Below are 20,730 nucleotides of genomic sequence, written 5' to 3' on the forward strand. Positions count from 1 at the left end.
CAACATCCAGAATCCCCTAGCCAGCATGACCAATGGTGAAGGATTCTGGAAGGTGGAATCCAGAAAAGTAATGTCTCCAAGCTTTGATCCATATACACAATGGACCTTATGCTATTTAGTATTTTAAGGGCTTGCATTTACATTCACTTGTACAGTAGTTACAGCACCAGGAAAAAGAATATGAGTAGAATATTTTTGTACTTATGTAGATGACGTGGGAACATTCACACTTGAAATTATCTGAAAAATTTCTGCCCCCATCCTCCAAAAACATGCTATCTGTGAATCCCCATGTTTTCTACTTATGGCAAACATTAATTTAGAAGAAAGGCGGTAAAACCTTTGGCCCTCTTGATGTTTGTGTCTAAAATGTCCAATGTAAGGGACTGAGAGTTGGAATCCAAAACATCTGGAGAGCCAAAATATTCCCACACTCTGGTTTAGAAACTGAAGGTGAGTATCCTTACAAGGACTTCAGTAAGTTGTTGCCAGTTTAAATTGATCAGTCCATGCCATTTTTCTAAGAGCTTTACAAAGGATATAATTCTGAGAATAGATGCCCCAGTTTTATATTCATTCACATTAACACCAATTCTGTCCACCATTAGTAAGTAATGTTTAAACACACTTTAGTCATTAGCAACTCTCTGCTACAGATGGTACTATTTCCCATCATTTATCAATTATGTCTCCTGTGCTCATGCAATTAAAAACTGGCCCCGTGGGAGTACTTTTAAGAAATATAAGTAACGCTTTCCCCATTTATCTGTGTCATTTCATTTGCCCACATATTTTTTTACCCAAACATCAGCTGTTCCCTTGCTTCAACAGAATCCCATTTTTTAAAATTCAGATTTTTCAAGAAAAGGGCATTAGGATCAATTATAGATCCTTACTAAAGTGAATAGTGGAAAAAGGAAACATTGCATGATTAAGGCAGCTGCAGCATTAAATTATCCCAAAATGGCAAAAAGTCTCTCAGTTTTAAGTCATTCTGAAATACCTCTGTACCCCACGTACCTGGATCTGTGAGGACTTCTTTGGCAGCAGCAATATCAATAAACTTCTTTTCTGCCTTCTTCTTCTCTTCTTCATCCTGGAAATTATCAGGGTGCCACTGCATTGCAAGTTTCCTATAAGCCTTTACGATTTCCTGTTTTCTGGCATTCCTGCAGAAATCACAGATTTTACTTGCAAAGAACTCTCCAGTAAATTTCATGCCAAGAAAGGATTTCCCCCACAACTCCCCAAAGGGAACAAACTGGCAAAGATCGAAGAGCTCTAATATTCCTTACCTGAGAAAAATCCAGCCTACAGACTGCAAGCAGTCCTCCCCCCCCCCCCACAGCTGGTTTGAAGTCCTCGGGGCAGCACCCCCAAAATAATTTTTTAATGACTTGCAAAGTGAATTTTCATGTCAAGAAAAAGGATGACAATGAGGATTTTGCTAGAAATTTATGCACTATACCACTGGGAAGGCTGGGATATTTTAGGTCCAAGAGAGGACCATTCTTTAAAAAGTAACTTAAAGACATGCTGGTGACAGGGGGCTATCTTTGCACCATTCCTGAAGAACGTTTGCTGCTATTTCACAGAATAGCCACAAATCAAACGCTCTCCCATTTTCATTCTTCTTAAGATAGAAGTTTGCACAGAGAAACACTATCTTTTTTGGAGACCATGCCAAGCGAACATCTTACCTTTCCATCTCATTGCAGCTACTGATCTACATAATTTTGTCACCCTCCAGCTTATTCCTACAGAGTTGTGTCTCTGTGACACTAGTTGGGCTCTTTGCTTAGTATTTCATTTATCCTGTAGCTATTGAGGCTCCTTGGTGCTACAAGTTCCAAGTGATTTTGCTCTCTATTCAAGATTAACATAGCCTTAGCATGCATTGCACTACGTTGGAAGCCAGCACTTATCTTGTCATGGATGGACGGCAGGATATGTGCAGTATATTCTTCAATTTTATTTTGTAGTTTATCACTCCTACGTTGGAAAATTAACGCTTGCCATCCATCGTTCAACCATCAAAAGAGCTTAATGCTTACCCATGCATTCACTGTATTTTACAAAAGTTTCAAGAAAATGTATTTTTGGACACATGATCACCTTTATCAATGTATATGCCAAGTTCATGTTCTATGCATTCTTACCCCCTACTTTTTCTTTCCCTTTAATTTTTTACATTCTAATTTAAAAATCAAAATTTAAAAACCCTTGCTTAACCACAAATTGCACAAGTTTCCTATCTCACAGATTTATTACAAAGATAAAATAAGTAGATAAATAGGTACCACTTCAGTGGGAAGGTAATAGCATTTGGTGCAGTCATGCTGGCCACATGACCACCAGAGCAGTCCTTGGACAATGATGGCTCTTCGGCTTAGAAACGGAAATGAACACTGCCCCCTAAAGTCGATTACGACTAGACAGTCCATGTCAAGGGACAACTATCTTTACCTTATAAAATATAAGAGTTCTGTGGATGGCTATCCTGGAGATAGGATAAAAATGTGACAAATAATGCACAAACTTGTTGATTCTCAGGTGCTCACCTTTTAACACCTAGAATTTTGTAGTAATCCCTCTTCTGAGACTGCTTGAGCATCCGCTGCGCTTTCTCTAGGTCATCGAGAAGCTGTTGGTCATTTTCACTGTGCTCTTTGGCAGTTTCATAATCCTTAATAGCTATCAGGAAAGACAACAAACACAGCACACTATGGTTACCTTGCAATGAGTCCATTTTCAGCAGAGGGATTGATGTTCATCTCAGTTCCATGAGCCGAGGAAGTGGTTGGTCTATTAACTCCAATACCATCTCCTGAGATCTCAGAGCCATCTCTAGAGGAAGAGAGCTCTTTCAGCCTTGCTATCCCTTTGGAAGTTAAAAAATGTATGAACAGGCGAGTAGGGGCTGAAACTGCTGCCCTCCTACTGTAACTGAAGACGCTTCACAATTAACCTGGAACCTTGTGAATGGATTCAAACCTTGGCCTTCCAGATTTCTATGTCAGTATTCAAGCATGCGGACTCTTGAAAGAGTACTTGCAAATTTTCTCATCCTTGATGAGATATCAAACACAACAAAGCATATTGAGAAATTGATCAAGTGATTGATATGGTTTCCATGGGGGGGGGTATGAAAAAAATAGTAATAATTTAAAAATAAACCTCAACATTTCCCCACAGAAAACTATTGTGTAGCTTTCTGTATAAATGTTTGTTTTTGAACAAAAGGAAGGGGGGGGGGGGGCCGTTGGCAAAGAATGATTTTTTCCCCAAACAAAAATCCCGAAGAGCAAAATAAAATAATAAAAAATGCACAAAACCCCTTATAATCTTGCTCAGCAGGGAGAAAATGTATGAACTGACTCATTGCTGCATGTGAGAACAAAATAACCAAGTTACATCTATATCATGTTTCAGGTTTAGTACCAAAAAGGTAAGAATTTTAGAATCTGTCAGTATCTTGAGTACAAGACCAGAGCTTTACAGACAGACCCAAATCCACGTGGGGTGTGTGTGTGTGTGTGTGTGTGTGTGTGTGTGTGTGTGTGCAATGAGCCCAGGTCACCCAGTAAACAGGGATATGAGCCAGGCTTAGCCCTTTTATTGTACGATTGTCAACCACTAATAAACACTATGCTTCTGTTTCCATTTCTGTGCCCTTCACCAAGACCTGCTTTGCATTTACAACACAAGACATCTTTTTTTCTGGTTTCTCTGTTTCTAATTTTGGAATGTCTCATTATGGATCTCAAGACTTTCAGCTTTCCTAAGTAAGACAAAGTATTTCCATCTGATTATCCTCCAACAGCTGCTCTCTCTCAGTAGGCATTACATTTATCTTTTTGTTGTTTCTGGGCATGCCAGCAGGAGGTAGTGACCAATTTATATCACTTAAGACACTCAGTGCCTATGTGTAACTCCTTTCTGAAGCTGAACTTTACAAAAAAGAAAGAAAGAAAGAAAGTACTTCTGATGCCCCTGTGATTTAGGACATCTATCTGCCAACCAACCCTGCACAAATCTGACTTCTCTTTCATTCTCACTAGTCAGCTTACTGTGATGTGGCACTGAAGTGCTTTGACTTTGCTTTTAAAATATTTTTGGGCCACTCACTTAGAAAGCCAGCAGGGGGTGGCTGTTTAAACCCATCATACATACTTAGTGGCTACATCTGAGTTGCCAAGAAAACCTCCTGAGATGTTTCCATCCCGCAGCTTTAGTGCCCTCATAATATTAACCGCTGGACAATCTCATCTATCCCTTTAAAGCACATATTAATAATCACATAATGAATGAATGCCTGCTGAAAGGATTCCTTTTTCTATTTATTGCCTATGGTGACTGCAATACACTGTAACTAGGGAAGTGAAGCTTCTAGTGTGCAGATTATGCGTCGCTTTGCCCGTTAATGGCAAAGTGAAAGCAACTCTCATAAAGAGGTTAGAAAGACTGTTGGGGGTAAGCCTGGCTCATATCCCTGCTCACTGAGTGAGGCCACTCACCATCTCCCATCCTAAACTAGTTCACAGGGTTGTGGTGAAGATAAAAGGGGGGGTTGGGATTGCAAAAGAACTCTGGTTTTCTCAGATGGGGTGAAAATGAAACACTACCAGTACCAATTATGTCTGTGTATCTTTGCCATCATGATCATGACCTAAGATTTCCTATGTCCCTTTCCTTCCTCTCTCACACACACCTTGAAGTTCAGGACCTATCCAACTGCCCCTCACTGAATGCCAGAATGGAACTAGTTCTTTGTCCCAGACATATTTTTTACATAAAATCTCCTCAGGTTCTCCTTCCATATGTCTCTTTCAAATGCAGAACTTTCCATTACTGGCACTACACACATTAACAGATCCACTTTCATCTATAAGAGCCTGAAAGGCAAGGATTCCTGCTGCTCAGAAAGACGCACCTTCTCAGAAAGCTATTTTTGCAAATGGCATCCCACAAATCCACAGCCGCACCACCCAGTTCCCAGTGCCCTCATTGGGAATGGCTGTGAACATTTTTACTCAGATATTTCTAAATAATAAAAAACACAACAGACCTCCCTTCAAACCAGTTAGCTCAACCATTACAATACTGCCCCCCACACATACTTTATAATCTTCTGTACATATAACTACAGTACATCCACATTTCTTTGTTCTTACCATTATCATAACACATATCTTTTCAGGGTCAGAGAAGACCCTTGAGAAAAGCCGAGCATTTTCACCATGATGGAAGCCAACTCCTTTGACTTTCCCTTTTTGCCCATTGGTAGGTGATTTCACAAGTCAGAATGTTAATTATTGAACGATCTACAGACCAAAGAGAGTGCAACCATCCTTTCCCTTCAAATTTTGCATTCAAAACTAAAACCACAATGCTTACAGCCATAAACAGCAATGGGAAAAAAGTGCAACCCCATCCAAATACCATCAGTCACAACACAAGGCTTGTTAGAACATAAAGGCAGCTCACAACAACAGCTCCAAGTAGTAAAATCTAAATTGGCAGATTAATTTTGATCTAGACCTGTGGTCTCACTTCATTCTGTACCATCATAAAACGCTACCCATCCATATTCTGCTTAACTAGCCAAGGTTTTCATAATATTCAGCTCTTCACTTTATATTCAAATGCCAGGGCAGAGCTATAGCTGTGGAGGGTGGAATGAGGGCACTGACTTTCCAAATGAGAATTTTGTCCCCACAATGACATTTGTCCATCATCCCCCAAATGTTTAGCACTGCAGAGAATGAATCATTGAAACTGGGGCTCTCATTATTAGCTGTGTGCCCTGGATAACTTTGCCTTCCCCTTTCATTTGGATATCAAAATCGTCAACCAAAGTTACTGCATTTGGAGACAGAAGGAAATTTTTACTGGGAAGGGAGCAGAATTCTTATTTGGGGACCATGCCTTCATTGTGTGCCTTCTACACTCATGTGCATGGATGTTCCAGTTAACATTAAGTTCTGGGGCTATTATACCCACCCCCAGTCTTTCAGCTAGTATGCATTCATGAAACTAACATGATCTCTTTTGCTGTCCGAAATGCTATCACTGAACGGTAAACAACTTTGGAATCCTCTTAGACTTACAAGCCTACAAATTATAACCATACAAAGGGGAAAATATTGTTTTTCATAGCCCTACATCCCAGACACACAGCACACGTATAGATATACAAAACCTAGTCACTTGTTAAAGACTATAGCCTACCAAGGATAGAAAACGTGTGGCCCTCAACATGTTGGAATGAAGCCCCTATTGGACCTCACTCTTTACTGGTCCAATTGCAGTCCAGAAGCATTTGGAATGGTCACCTGTTTCATAGCCACGCTTTAAGCCAATCCCTCAGTGTACAATATATTATTAAATATCCTATACAGATGTGATCTTCCAATTTAAATTAAATCCCAGGAGTAAAATTCTGGAAGTAGGTGGAGCCAACAAATGTAATTCCTTCCAGAAGAGTTTACTTATGACACCACCTTATCTACCTGGAAGTAAGACCCAATGAATTCCTTAGGATTACCTCTGGCTAGCACTTCACTGCTTATAAGAATAGCATCCTACAATCTAACCGACAAATTCAAGCGCAACCTGCAAATCCTGTCTCCAGAGAAGTAAGTCCCAATCTGGCTGGCAAAAGAGACTCATAATGGTGACTTTAACTGCCTCCCCAGCACAAAATCACTGCACATCACCCAAGTTTGGTCATGAACTAATGAAATCTTCAACAGGGAAAATTTCAGCCACAATCAAGCAAGAAAAAGAAGGTGCAAGAATAGATCAAGAAAGGAAGAGACCCAAAGAATCTTGAAGGGCCTTAGCAAACAACAGAGAGGAAGAAAGAGTTTTCATGAGAACTGATGAACATTGGTGGGAGAGGAAAGGAAGATCACAAAGATGACAGAAAGAAGTCAGAAAGCTTTCAAAGAGCACATGGTTCATATGCTGGCTATATTAAGTCAAAGTGGGCCAGGGGTTAATGCAAGAGGGTTAGGAAGCAAAGGGCAGATAGATTGCTTCACCCTTGAGATTTCTCAGTAAAACTGAACCCCCACAAAAAAGTGTTGCCTTTTGTCTGTAAAATTTTACCTTCCTCATACAGCTCTTCAAGCAAGTATGCTTCAGCTCTGCTTTTCAAAGCATTCACGTTATCTGGTTCCAGCTTCAAAACTTCTGTGCAAAGTTTGATAGCTTCTGTTGACTGCTGGCTCTGGCAAAACAGGAAGGAAGTAATGAAGTCAGTATTTGCTTTGGCCTAAACTCACCTACTAATCCTCACTGAAGCAGATCCACTGGATCAGTGGGATTTACCTAAGTTCTGGCAAACCAGAAAAAAGGCTCGCTCCTCTACTTGGGGCTAGAATTGGGTTCAGGCCTTTCTTTGCACTCATTTTCCACAAAAGGTCAACTTATATGTTTACCTTTGAAAGGCAGTAGCATACTCTCTCTTTGGCTCGTGTGGTGTAAACAGGAACTTGAGTCTCTGTTTTCATCACTGTCTCGTATTTATCCATGGCATCTTGGTACCTTTTTACAGTAGGAAGAAAAAATCAGCGGAGTAAGAGCCAGTATGGTGTAACTGTTTGACTGCTGGACTATGATTCTGGAGACCAGGGTTCGAATCCCCGCTCAGCCATGGAAATCCACTGGTTGACCTGAGGCAAGTCACATTTTCCCAGCCTCAGAGGGAGGCAAAGGCATATCCCCTCTGAATAAATCTTGTCACCAAAACCCTATGATAGGATCGCCTTTGGGTTGCTGTAAGTTGGAAATTATTTGAAAGTACACAGCAACAGCAATAGTTCTAGACAACAGCCTCTCATGGCATCAGTGTTTTAGATGAGCAAGAAAATGTTTTAAAATCTCGCTGCTTCCCATTTTTAGAATAGTGAAAACTGTGAATACCCCCTGCTTGAAAAAGAGGACGCATGTTAGAGAAGAAACAAACTCATTTCAAGATTTTCACCTAGTTTTCATTATGTTAATAAATCTGTATCTGGGCTAGGTCTCTTCTGATTGAGGATGGGTATCATCTTTCACAAGCAAAAAGTAAAATGTGTAATTTTCAAGAATAAAAAATAATTTGTCAGAGAGAGGGAGAGATAGAAGCCATGAACCGCCTGCTTCTCAGTACTGTCAGCATAATTGGCTTTTATTTCCACAGTAAACCATCTTCAAAATTGCTTGTATCATTAGCATCTACATCAGGATGAGCAAAACACACCATAATATTTTGTGATTTTTTGGGCTATGTGTCCATGTTCTAGAAGAGTTTATTCCTGACATTTCGCCACTATCTGTGGCTGGCATCTTCAGAGAATGCTGCTTCCCATTTTTAGAATAGCATTCTCTGAAGATGCCAGCCACAGATGCTGGTGAAACGTCAGGAATAAACTCTTCTAGAACATGGACACATAGCCCAAAAAAGCCACAAAAAACTATGGATGCCAGCTATGAAGGCTTTCAAAAACACACCATGTTGTGGCCTGTTCTGCTCTCCCTTGCCAACATGGTAAGTATAGTCTCAAAACAAAGAGATGCTGCTGCTGTCAGCAATCAGTCCATGACAGCCAAAATGGGTGAAGCCACTTCTCCACAAGCATACAGATGTATGCCCATGAAAAGCCTCTAGTCACTTTGCTCTGTTCCTTTACGGATGGGAAAGCAATGCTCTACATGTCGATGGTGTGGAAATACACCCTTGCATTCTCCTGGACCACCAAGAGCCACTGCAGCAGCTGCTGGATTTTGACAGCAAGTACAGTGGCTTTCCAGCAGGAGCTGGAAAGAGCAAAGACAGAAGCAGTGCAGCTCGGGGGATAGAGCAGTGTCCCAGGTAATCCAGTGCCATCTTTTCAGGCTGAACAATAAAAGCAACAGCATAGTGGAACTCAGGATCATTTGTCCGCAGTGCTGCTCAAGTGCAATCCAACCGGTTCCCAGAGCACTGCACAGCCACATGGCTATAATCACATTTTCCCTGCAATAAAGGAGCGTCTCAACAAGTGCAACACCCCTGAAATGAAAAGTGCTTCTCGCAGGGAAAATATAAGTATCCCAACAGCAGTGGCTTTAAACCTTTGTTCAAACTGCACAGAAATACTGGCCATGCTATCTGGGGAATTCTAGGAGTCACAGCTCCAAAAGGTAGTACTTCCAAGCTCTAGTACTACAACACTGTATTCACAGAGTTTATAAGCAGGACATGTACATATACCTGAAACATGCATATCACTTGTGAGCCTCTCGTTCATGAACTACAAAAGCAATGACAAAACTGTGGCTCTGAAATACAATCCATTTTTTCCTGGAGAAAGTACAGCAGTCCTATTAAAAATAACCAAGGGATGGTAATGTTTGCTTGAAATTATTTTGACATGAATTCAAAAGGGGGAAAAATTTCTAACAGTGAGAGACAGATCAGCCTCATTTAAACGTTGTATCTCTCTCTTTTTTTTGTATTTAATGACCAAGCAATTCTAAGGTGCATATATTCTTTAACTGCAAAAAAGGCTCACTTTATTTTAGAATGTAACCACCTTTGAGAAGGTTGAATTGCACCACAAAATTCAGCTTTGACTCCTGATTACTGTCTGTATAATGGAGTGCCTTTCCCCAGCATCTTAAGAATGCTACAGAAGTTTCCAGTGGCTATCAGTGCTTAACATGTATTGCTCTTCCTCATAGCAAAGCTTAGGGATTTGTCTCAACAATTGTAAGCACACCTAAAATGAAGGAGTTATGTTTGTTAATCAGCTATCACCTCCACAGTGCCCAGAGCCAGCCACACAAACTATGCACATAGAACAGAATATAATCAAGCTCCCAAAAAGAACAGACACAAAGGCCAAGTTAGAACCAGAAATGGCTTCATTTGTCCAGTTCATTCGTAAATATGTGTGTCTAAATCTCACAGTTTAGTCCTATCTGAATGCCCTCTGTGGTTCATTTAAGTCCCAAAAGGCTTTTTTCCTCAACTGGAAGAAACCCAGAAATCTGCCATGTTGATGAAAAGAGGCCTCTTCTTGGTCTGAATCAGACCAGGAGGGGCAAAAATGGGGCATAATTGCCCTTCAGGCCCACTACAAAGCATTTGGGGGTATAATTATTGCAGCAAAATTTGGGAAGCTCACCTTTCCCACCCCTGGTTCAAAAAAAAAAATAACAGTTATTGCATGGAGAAACAAACAAAATGGGTTGAAATTAAACTAGGGAATGGATGCTTCAAATCTACTCTACACAGCTGCATGGAAGGGGGAAGGAGCACACAAACTGAAGCTTGCCAAGCCTCATTTGTGTAGCACTAAACTATGGCACAGTGTTGCAGCCAGGTCATAGTCTGAGCCAATTTTGCTCCCAAGTTGTGGAACTGCTCTTTCCTTTGTTGTGTGTCGCTTACGGAGTGCCATGACATTTGGAATGCATGGTGTGCACATCATATGTCAAGCCTTGTAATGCTTTGGTTTGATCTCATTTCCTTCCACCCCCATTCCCAGGCCCTAACAATCTGATGAAGATTTATTTATGAGCGGCTGCAGTATTTTATTTTCCAATGTGCTGTGATCTCCACATTTAAACGCTGAGGCATTAAAATACTGTTTTAAATAAGAGATGGCATTTAGTGCTAAAACTAACAGCCCTGACACTTTAATTTACTGGGGAGATGAATAACTACATAATGCTTTTCATACAGGCCAACCAGTAAACCTCTCTAATTACTCACAAAGCCAATCGATTTCCTTTTTGTATTTATCAGCAACTGGACTGATAACTAAAGCTTTGATTCCCTTTGCCATTTCTGCAGCACTGCAAGTTGCCAGATTCCCAGCACCTCTGCTTTCTGTCCATATATAACAATAGGAATCACATAATGCCTGCAATATGTAAGATTTGGCCCTAAGTCATTGCCCTTAAAAGGAGGTTGCTTTTCACCAGCCCTGCTGAACAACTAGTTGCTTTTTTCCACATTCTACCCCACCAGTTTCCTTTTGCATCAAATATTTTTAGACAGAAAATCTGGGGTAGTGACAGTCTTTCACTGATAGTAGGTAAAGCTCCTTGCTGAGGTAAAAGGTAAAGTAAAGGTAGTCCCTTGACATGAATGTCTACTCATAACCAAGTGTAGGGGGCGGTGCTCATCTCCGTTTCTAATCCAAATAGCCAGCGTTGCCCAAGGACTACTCTGATGGTCATGTGGCCAGCATGACTCCACCAAACGCTATTACCTTCCCACTGAGAAGTGGTACCTATTTATCTACTTGTATATGCATGCTTTCAAACTGCTAGGTTGGCAGAAGCTGGGACTAGTGACAGGAACTCACCCCATCATGCAGCATCCGGACCTCGAACTGCCAACCTGCTGATCTTGCAATCAACAGAGTCAGCATCTTAACCACGTGAACCACTGCAATTGATTTTAAGAAAATCTTTCAATAAATAATAATCAAGCCGTTTAGAACTAGTGGCCCAGGGTGGTGATGTAGTGGTGTTCAATACAGTCCTTGGGATTCTCACCAAACCCTAAAGGACCTGTGAGACACACTGAGGGGAGGATTATGGTGAGCTCTAATTTCTTGTAAATGTTTCTGCTTTAAGATTGCACGCTTCTGCAGCCATCACGTTGCATTTCCTAAGATTCTCCATTATTGGCTGTGCTTATCCGTTCAGGCCAGGCTTTGCTTCACCTAGATCTCCCATGAATTTGTTCTCCTGTGCTGGCCATGGATCAATAAAACAACTAAGAAAGCAATAAAGCTACTAAGAAGGCAATCTAGGAGCCAAGTCTACATAAAATAATGTTCAAGAACAAAAGTAGGGAAAGGGAGTGAGTGCCCTTTCACACTACACAATTATAGCACAATGATTCTACTTTAACTGCCATGACAACAGCCTGTGGAATCCCAGAACTTGTGATTTAAGTGGGTGGTACTTGCAATGCTCAACCAGGAGCTCCTCTGGTGCTTCTGATCAAACTGTGAACCTCAAGATTCCATAGGATGCAACCAGGGCAGTTAAGTAGGAACCATAGTGCTAGAATTCTGTGGTGTGAAAGGGCCCCAGGAAGACAGAAGACAGCCCACACAAATGTGTAAGGCATGGCTTTATTTACTGTTCAGGTTTGACTCAGACAAAAAACCATGGCAGTTCACAGATATTAGTTTCTGCTCTCACTCAGAAATAGACATCTCAGAGTAACACTCCCTTATCCAACTCAGAAATCAAAAGGTTGCCTATCACTCAAAAAAGCACAGTTGACCCCTTACCTGCCCTCCCGGATGAAGTCTTCTGCTGAAACAATCTGTTTATTGAGCTTCTTAACTCGTTTGTAGTGAGAAAAACACTCTTTGTGGTCTTGGTCAAGTTTCAGACATTCACGCACTTCACTTTTCACACAGGAAAGAAAAACAAGGAGGAATGTCAGTCTGGTTCTTTGGATAGGGCACTAGACTTAAGGGGCCTAACTGCAGACTTTACTTGGCATGTGCTGTCTGTGTGCACTTTGGCATAAGTGCAAAATCACATTCCAGTTCATCTCAGAACAGGGACAATACTCAGGCGATGTAAAACATAAATTCAAATAGTAATAAAGCTTTTGTACAACAGAAGTGCTATGCTAGAGAGACTTTCTGACCTACATAAGAAAACGAACCAACCCTGTTCTCTACAGCTTATTGGGAGAAGATATTTCTTGTCTCTGTTTTTCTTAAGGTATGCCAGAGAAAGTGTTTCTAATTTACTTACACAATCCTACAATTTATAGATTGGGAAAGGTTCAGGTATTGCACATGCATGAGGTACAGAGCTCCTTTAGTAATTTCCCCACCTTTTCTCTCTAGCTTTTGTGTACAGGCACATAAACTTTCCTGAATATCTATTAAGCCTTCACCAAACTGATTTGAAAATTTGCCGCAAAAAGGGACTTTATAAAACCCTTACAGATGTAACATTACCTCAGAGACAGTTCATGGTCCCCAAGCTGATAGTATATACTGCTGATTTTATAGAATGCTTCAGTATTGTCACTCTTCAATTTGGCAGCAGCTTTTAAGTCACTAATGGCTTTTCCTGGTTCTCCTTCTTTGATATAGCAATCAGCTCGAAGTTCCCGCAGCTCTGCATCCCAAACACAAACCTTGAGGAACCAAAATGAAAGCAAGACTGGTCCAAAACTTTTTCTTTTATATATATATCTACATTAAAAATAAGGCAGTATACACACTGCTTAATGTTTCCTCCTAGGCTTAGGGAGTGTACTCTCTGTACATACGTTATCTGAGATATTAACATTTCGGACAAAGCAGGAATGGGTGGCCCTCCAAATATTGTGCAACTCCCAAAGCTCTAGCCAGACCAGTCAATGGTGAGGGCTCATGGGAGTTGCAACCTAACAAGATCAGAAGGGCTACATGTTCCCCAGCCATGCTGTAAAGCATATGACAGGCAGATTTGTAGAACAGTACCTATAGATTACAGTTCCATAGATTATTAGAACCTGTTTGGCAGTACTGGGACTTTTGCCTAAAATAGCAAAAAACCTTCTAATTTTTAAGAATCTGTCCCCATATATTCAGATATTCTTTCACAACAGGGATGTGGATGATGTATTTTTAAAACCATTACCACCACATCCCAAACTAGTTTTGTATTATATCACAGCCAATAATGGAATTTGAGTGATAAGAGAGTACCTAACCAGGTGTTTACTATGACTCCATGCTCAGATAATTTGGGAGTTTATATGACATGATATTACAAATTAGAATGTGTCATGTGAAGTTGCTCATCTGACAATTTCAGAAATCACATTTATGTCTTGGTGGCAGTTTATACTCTGGGACTCACATTTAGAATTTCATCCAGGAAACCAATAGCTGTATAGTAATCTCCCTCAAGATATGCAGATTGTGCTTGGGAATGTAGGCGCTGCATTTCATCAGACTTCATTAGCTGGGAGCGAGCTTCTGCTTGTTCTTTGTCACTTTGACTGGACTGGAGCTGTAAACAAAAGATACACAACAACAAAACAATTACACCTTCAAACCAAGTCATCTCACAAGTCATTACCTTACCACACAAAACAAGGCAAACATATGTGAGTTAATACCTTTGAAAAATGTATCTAGAGAAGATTTCCTTTATTGATTCAGCAATGCAGAGTACTATCAAGAGTTCAGATACATATGCGGAGCTCCTGCCTACTCACAAGCAGTTCCCCATTTACTTCAGCAGAGAATAACTGTTTCCATAATGATAGACTGGAACTATTGACACTGGAGAAATAAAGAAGTTTGATACCACTTTAATTGACATGGCTACCTCCTGTGGAATCCTGGGGCTTGTAGTTTGGTGAGGTTTTCAGCCTGGTCAGAGAACTTTTGTGCCTCACCAAACATAAATCCCAGGATTCCAAAGGAGGTAGCCATGTCAATTAAGGTGGTGTCAAACTGCTTATATTTCTGCAGTGCATATACACCCTAGGAAACCTCACCCAGAGAAGTTGTGTGTGTGTACCTGAGAACATAACCACCAATCTTCCTCAGGTACTCTCTGAACTTTCTCTTTTGCTTTTCATTACTATAAATTTATGTCCATATTTCATGTTCTTTTATCATTTCCTTTTAAAAATTCTAGTCAATATTTACCTTCACATAGGTCCTTCACAAAATATGCATATTTTGTGAAGGACCTATGCGAAGGTAAATATCCTGAAGCTCACTGGGCTTGCACATGCCCACTTCTACACAGCCTTAGTACTTTCGTAATTCTCTCATAGAGAACATAAGGCACATTACAGATGGGCCCATGAGGCCCGTCTGTTCTTCTTCAAAAATAAATAATGCCAAGTAATTTCATAGAAGGAAGACACACTTATGAAGAAGCAAATACTGGACCATGAGACCTTTTGTTGTGCTTTGACTGTAGGGAGGGGTTTGACTTTGTAGTTCTCTGTCCAGCAGAAAACCTTCTAAATCAAGGTCTTGTTACCCAGTTAGAATAAAAAAATAATTGGGTGCTGCTTTTTACATCATCATAGATATCTGCTTAACCACATACAGATTCTGAAGCAGAAGAAGAAAATCAAAGTAGTTAAATAGCGTTCAAAATAGTGTTGGTAGACAGGGGAGCGATATATAAACTTCACACTGAAGCCTCAGGTACCCTCCATAAGATGCTTGTGGTAATAGTTGAGCCCATCATCCTTACAGATGACAAGAATCATGTCCCTCAGAGGAACAATCACAATCTCCCAACACTGATTTAACAGATTTTAGTGATGGGGAAAAGCAAAAATCCTTGACCAAAGAAGATCTTGCCAGGGTGGCCTAACTAGGTGGTCAGGTCAAGAATTGTTACACAGCCCTCTCCTGGATATCACAAAGCACTGGAAATGAAAAGGGCCAGCCCATTAAGGCTATTATACTATTACGTGTAGCATGGTGTAGTGGTTTGAGTGTTAGACTGCAACTCTAGAGACCAGGGTTGAAAAACCTGCTCAGCCACGGAATTCTACTACGTGATCTTGGGCAAGTCACTCTCTCAGCCTCAGAGGAAAGCAAAGGCAAACCCCTTCTGAACAAATCTTGCCTGCGATAGGTTACCTTAGGGTCACTGTGAGTTGGAAATGACTTGAAGGCACATAACACAGAAATGCTATTTGAATCACAGAATCACAGAGTTGGAACAGAACACACAGGCCATTTAGCCCAACCCCATGCTGCCATGCAGGAACACACAATTAAAGCACCTCCAACAGATGGCTGTCCAGCCTCTGTTTTAAAACCTCCAAAAAAGGAGACTCCACCACACTCTGAGGCAACATATTGCACTGTTGAATAGACTGTCAGGAAGTTCCTCCTGAGGTTTAGGTGGAATCTCTTTTCCTGTAGTTTAAATTCCATTGCTCCTTTCCTAGTCTCTAAAGCAGAATACAGTGGTACTATCACTTCCCTTGATCTAGACACTCTACTACTGATGCAACCAAGAATCACATTGGCTTTCTTGGTTGTCACATCACATTGCTGGTTTATGTTCAGCCTGTGGTCTACTAAGACTCCCAGATCCTTTTCACATCTTCTCTAGCCAGGTGTCTCCCATCCTATACCTGTGCATTTCATTTTTCCTGCCTAGGTGTAGGACCTTACATTTCTCCCTGTTGAAATTCAGTTTGTTAGCTTTAGCCCAGACCTCTAATCTGTCAAGGTTATTTTGAATTTTAATCCTGCTCTCTGGGGAATTAGCAACCCCTCCCATATATACTTGACTATAAATTGACCATGTACAAGTCAAAGGCAGGTTTGGAGACTAAAATTATGAATTTCGATACCCGTGGATAAGTCGAGGGTAAAACGTAGGGCTATGTAATAAAGGATGTAAAGGTGAAGCAAAGGAAAACTCTATCAAGGAGCTTACAAAATTCTGGCAGGCATAACTGTTTGCACTCACCCTAAAGGCTAGAAGGATGAGGAGGGAACTAAGGCAAATCATGGCTGTGTGATATGTGTGGGAAGCACCCAGGCATAGGTGGGGGATATGAAAATGCACACATGCAAAAAGAATGAAAAGGCAAAGCAAAGCAAATGGCAAGAATGTTAGCACTGATATGATGCTAACTTTAATGTGATAACTTTGCCTGATTTTAACCCAGAAAAGTGAACAAACATACACAAATTTCTTATTCAAATCCTTCAAAACCCTATTATTCTCAGCGCTCTTTTGAGGGGAAGCACCAAAAAGCTGCCACCAACGAAGTATAATAAATACAGTAGACCTGTGGATGAGTCGACCCAGGCTTTTGAGTTCAGTTTTTTGACAGGGGGCGTTACAGACCGCCTGTTTGGGGCGGCCTGTATCCAGCCCTTTCCCTGCCGGATCGGGGCCTCAGCTGCCACAACGGCAGCCTCTGAGGCCCCGATCCACTGCTTTCCAGGCTGCGGGGAAGCGGCAAAAGGCCGCTTCCCCACGGCCTGGAAAGGGGTGTCCTTGGGGCTTCAAGCCCCAAGGACACCCGGCAGCGGCGGGGAGGAGGAGAAAGGGGCCGCTTGGCCCCTTTCTGCTCTGCGTTGCTGGTGCAGCCATGTCAAGGCTGCGCCCGGCGATGCAAAGGTGGAAGGAGCTCCGAAACAGAGCTCCTTCCGGGGCCGCGGAAAGGGCGCCCCCAGTATGTCACTTCTGCGCCGCCCCGTTTGCACAGACCTGCCACTATTGTTGTTTTTGTTCATTAGTTACAAGCCATTATAAAAAAAATGGGGAGCTCTAGGCATTGTCGTGCTTGTTTTAGACGTTTAGGTGTTTAGAAGCACAAGCCTGCTCGCTAGGCAGAAACAGGTTTACTTTTGCCCCTGTACAGTGAGTAATATGTTTATACCCAGCACTTGTACAAATAATAAATGATTACAAGGCATTCTCCCCCCCATTCAAAGCTTACATCCTTAAAAGGAATCTTTATTATTTCCATGTATGTAAATATATTTATCATGATTACAGAAATACTTGAATGCTAACAAGAAAACAAACAAGGCCATGAATCTTCCTCATGCGCTGTACCACTCAAATGCAAGCAAGAGCAAAGGAAACAAAGGGAGGATAAAGATGCTTACATGGTGGTATCATGAGAGTGAAGCAGAAATGGCAGAAACAGATAAATATCTTGAGTTTCTGAAATTCATAACAACTAAGATCTTTTAAAAATAGCACAAATTTAAATGGCCAAACAACCTGATGTGAGGTTGCAGATGTGACAAGAATCGAGAGGAAGCTCAGTATACTGATACTGTGGGTCCAGGCAGGCTACTTGAAGGACCATATTCTCCCATACAACCCTGCCTGGGCTTTGAGGTCTTCTGGGGAAGGCCTTCTCTCAGTCCCAGTCCTCTTTGGTGGGGAAAATGGGAGAGGATCTTCTTAACAGTGGTGCCACCAGGCTTGGGGCCACCTGATGCAGGGAGGTGCAGATGGGGAGGGTGCTGCATCTTCCCCTTGACTACTTGCCCCTTGTGGCTTCTTCACCGGCCCTGCTCCCTCCTCAAGGAGAAAGCTAGGCCAGTGACGAAGCTATGAAGAGTGCACTTGCCCCAACGCCATTCTTGCTGCCACCTCAGCTCCTGCCCCTTGGCTTCCTCGCACCAGATGCAGAGTGGGGTAGACTGACAGGGGTGTGCCCCATCTTGCTGCCACCTCAGCTCCTGCCCCTTGGCTTCCTCGCACCAGATGCAGAGTGGGGTAGACTGATGGGGGTGTGCCCCATCTCCCTGCTGCTCACCCCTTGTGACTTTGTCGCCAGCCTAGTTCCATCTGCAGGGAGGAAGCCAAACCAGCAACAAAATCTACCACCACCTCGGCTCCTTCCCTGGTGAAGCCATAAGCGGCACACTTCCCTTTGCCGCAGTGGGAGGAGGACCAGGGTGCCACTCCTCCTGTAGGGTGTCACCTAGTGCAGTCTGCACCCCCTGCACCTGCCGTGACACCACTGCATATTCATGCTTCCACAACTCCCTGCCAAGGGAGGGTCAAAGGAGAGTCATCTCCCGTTAGCTTTTGGAAACTATACTGTTTTTACTTCTTGTCTTTTTAATGCATGTGTTTTAAATTGTTCTTAATTTTGCAGACAGTTTAATAACATTTTAACATTACCTTTTTGCTTGCATGTGGGTTTTTTTAAATTCTGTATCTGTTTTAATGCACCTTTGAGGCCTAGTTCTGGGGAGTAAAAGCAGTCATTATGTGAAATGAGCTCATGTTATGGTTGTGCACATACAGGTGATAAAAGATACACATTTTCCTAGAGTGCACAAAGAAAATGGTAATACAATTAACACAGAAGACCACTTCATTTTAACTAACTGCCCCAGAAGCATATGTAGACAGAAACATTACAAAAGCATTCTTCCAGCCCAGCATCCCATGTTATCTATATTACCCATCATCCCCAACCAAGCTGAAAATTAGCCATGCCTGGGTCCTACTGCTATCAAAAGGGATCCATGTTATTAATGACAACTTCATTTCCACCCATTTTAATGAGACTAAACCATAATTACCTTTCCCATGATCCAACCAAGTGTTTGCCATTTTAAAAAAAGGATTTATTTTTATCAGATAATTATCTGCAGATATCAAGAGAGGTGGGCTACACAATGTGTTTAACAACACAGGATGGAGATATTTGGTATAGCTTTCTCCCTGCCACATACTGCAGTAAATAATAAGTGCAGGAACAATGTCAAAACAACAGATACGAAAAACAGTCTGCCAAAGAAGAGCCAGAGCTGGTGTATTTCACACACAGAGAACCAATGCTGAGATAGCACTTTTAGGCATATCCACTTTTTTTTTGGGGGGGGGGGGGCACAATGACACTTACTTCTGAATAAACAGAATGACCTGAGCTTGGAAGACTCACTTCTTCTTCGTGGTCTCTGCGAATCATACAAATGGGTTTTACTGCGCCTGCGCAGTGCTGCTCGGAACCTTCTGGAATCACTGGGCAGAGTTAACTCTGCAACATATTGAAACTTTTTGGCGGTAACTCCGCCCACCCGTTATAAGGCCCCTGCCTTCCCGCTCTTTTCCCCAGTTCCTTTTTTCCGCCGCGCTCGCTGCTCCTAGGAACTTTCGCTTGCTCTTGGAATCACTCTCGTTTTTTGACCTTCGGACTGTTTTTGACTATTCTCTCTCTCCCGCCCCTGGTAACTCGGACATTCGGACTGTTTGACTTCGGCTTTGGATCTCCCTTTGACTCGCAAGATGTCTCCCCCTTTTAAGAAATGTGACATCTGCAGCGGAAAGGTTCCTGTCCAGGACCCCCATTCCTCTTGCCTCTTCTGCCTGGGCCGGGACCACGACCCTAGGGTCTGCAGCCTCTGTAAGTCCATGTCCTCCCAAGCCCGTAAGAATCGGGAGTCGCGGCTTACGTCTGCTATTGCCCAGGGCAAGATCAGGGAAGGGGACCCTCGCCCGGCGTCAGCTCCTTCTGCCTCGGCTCCACCTGCCCAGGCGCGCAGCGGCCCTTCCAGCGCTCCTCCTTCTACTTCTCTGGGGCAGGACAAGGGGAGTTCAGACTCTTCTCGCCAGCCGGCCCGGGATGCCGCTCCCAAACCCCTGAAACATTCCCGCACATCGGGGTCAGTCGGGCAGGAAACGGCTACCGGCCGTACGGGGGGAGTTCCATCTGAGACACCGGGAACGTCCCGGGCGGCTCCGGAGAAAAAGAGGTCCAAGTCCAAGCCTGGTTCGGACCCCACTCCGAGGAACACCGCCTCCGAGGAACCCTCGGGCTCGAGGGATTCCGTTGCCCGTACCGAAGAGCGAGCTGGTTGGACGGCTACTATCTCGGAGTCCCCGATCCAGTTTTTCCCTCCAGATGCACCGCCTCGTCACAAGTCAGCCAAGAAGAGGCAGTCTTCAGCCCCGGAGGCGACCTCATCCTCTTCGGCTAAGAGGTCCAAGTCGACCTCCAAGACTAGCTCCCATACGGGCTCACCTTCCAAGAGGCGCTCGGACGATGCTTCCCTCCCTCGCAAACCGCACCGGGAGTCCCGCCGTGACCGCCCGCGTCCCGACTCTCCGGGACGGGTCGACCCTCTGGCCACGCCTATGGTAGACAATCGTTCTCCCACGGGAAACCTTCACCAGTCGACTGCGAGTCGCCTTCGGGACACCGCTGCCCAGACCGTGCCAACTCAGACTCAGTCGGCGACAACGCTCCCT

At 42.8% G+C, this 20,730-nt stretch overlaps 1 protein-coding gene across 1 annotated transcript in view; it reads right to left on the bottom strand.

Moving 5' to 3' along the window:
- Positions 1–20,730, bottom strand: part of LOC149319135 (dnaJ homolog subfamily C member 3-like) — a 52,735-nt gene that overhangs the window by 1,290 nt on the left and 30,715 nt on the right. Inside the window, exons 5-11 of the mRNA XM_089511169.1 lie at positions 13,867–14,019; positions 12,975–13,156; positions 12,288–12,407; positions 7,446–7,551; positions 7,114–7,234; positions 2,562–2,694; positions 1,021–1,169 (exon numbers count right to left, since the gene is read on the bottom strand). Coding sequence (XP_089367295.1) covers positions 1,021–1,169; positions 2,562–2,694; positions 7,114–7,234; positions 7,446–7,551; positions 12,288–12,407; positions 12,975–13,156; positions 13,867–14,019 — 964 coding nt within the window. The remainder of the gene's footprint in view (positions 1–1,020; positions 1,170–2,561; positions 2,695–7,113; positions 7,235–7,445; positions 7,552–12,287; positions 12,408–12,974; positions 13,157–13,866; positions 14,020–20,730) is intronic.

This window comes from Sceloporus occidentalis, unplaced genomic scaffold (assembly GCF_023333645.1).
Source record: "Sceloporus occidentalis isolate IW3139 unplaced genomic scaffold, rSceOcc1.0.p SCAF_2, whole genome shotgun sequence".
Classification (NCBI taxonomy): domain Eukaryota; kingdom Metazoa; phylum Chordata; class Lepidosauria; order Squamata; family Phrynosomatidae; genus Sceloporus; species Sceloporus occidentalis.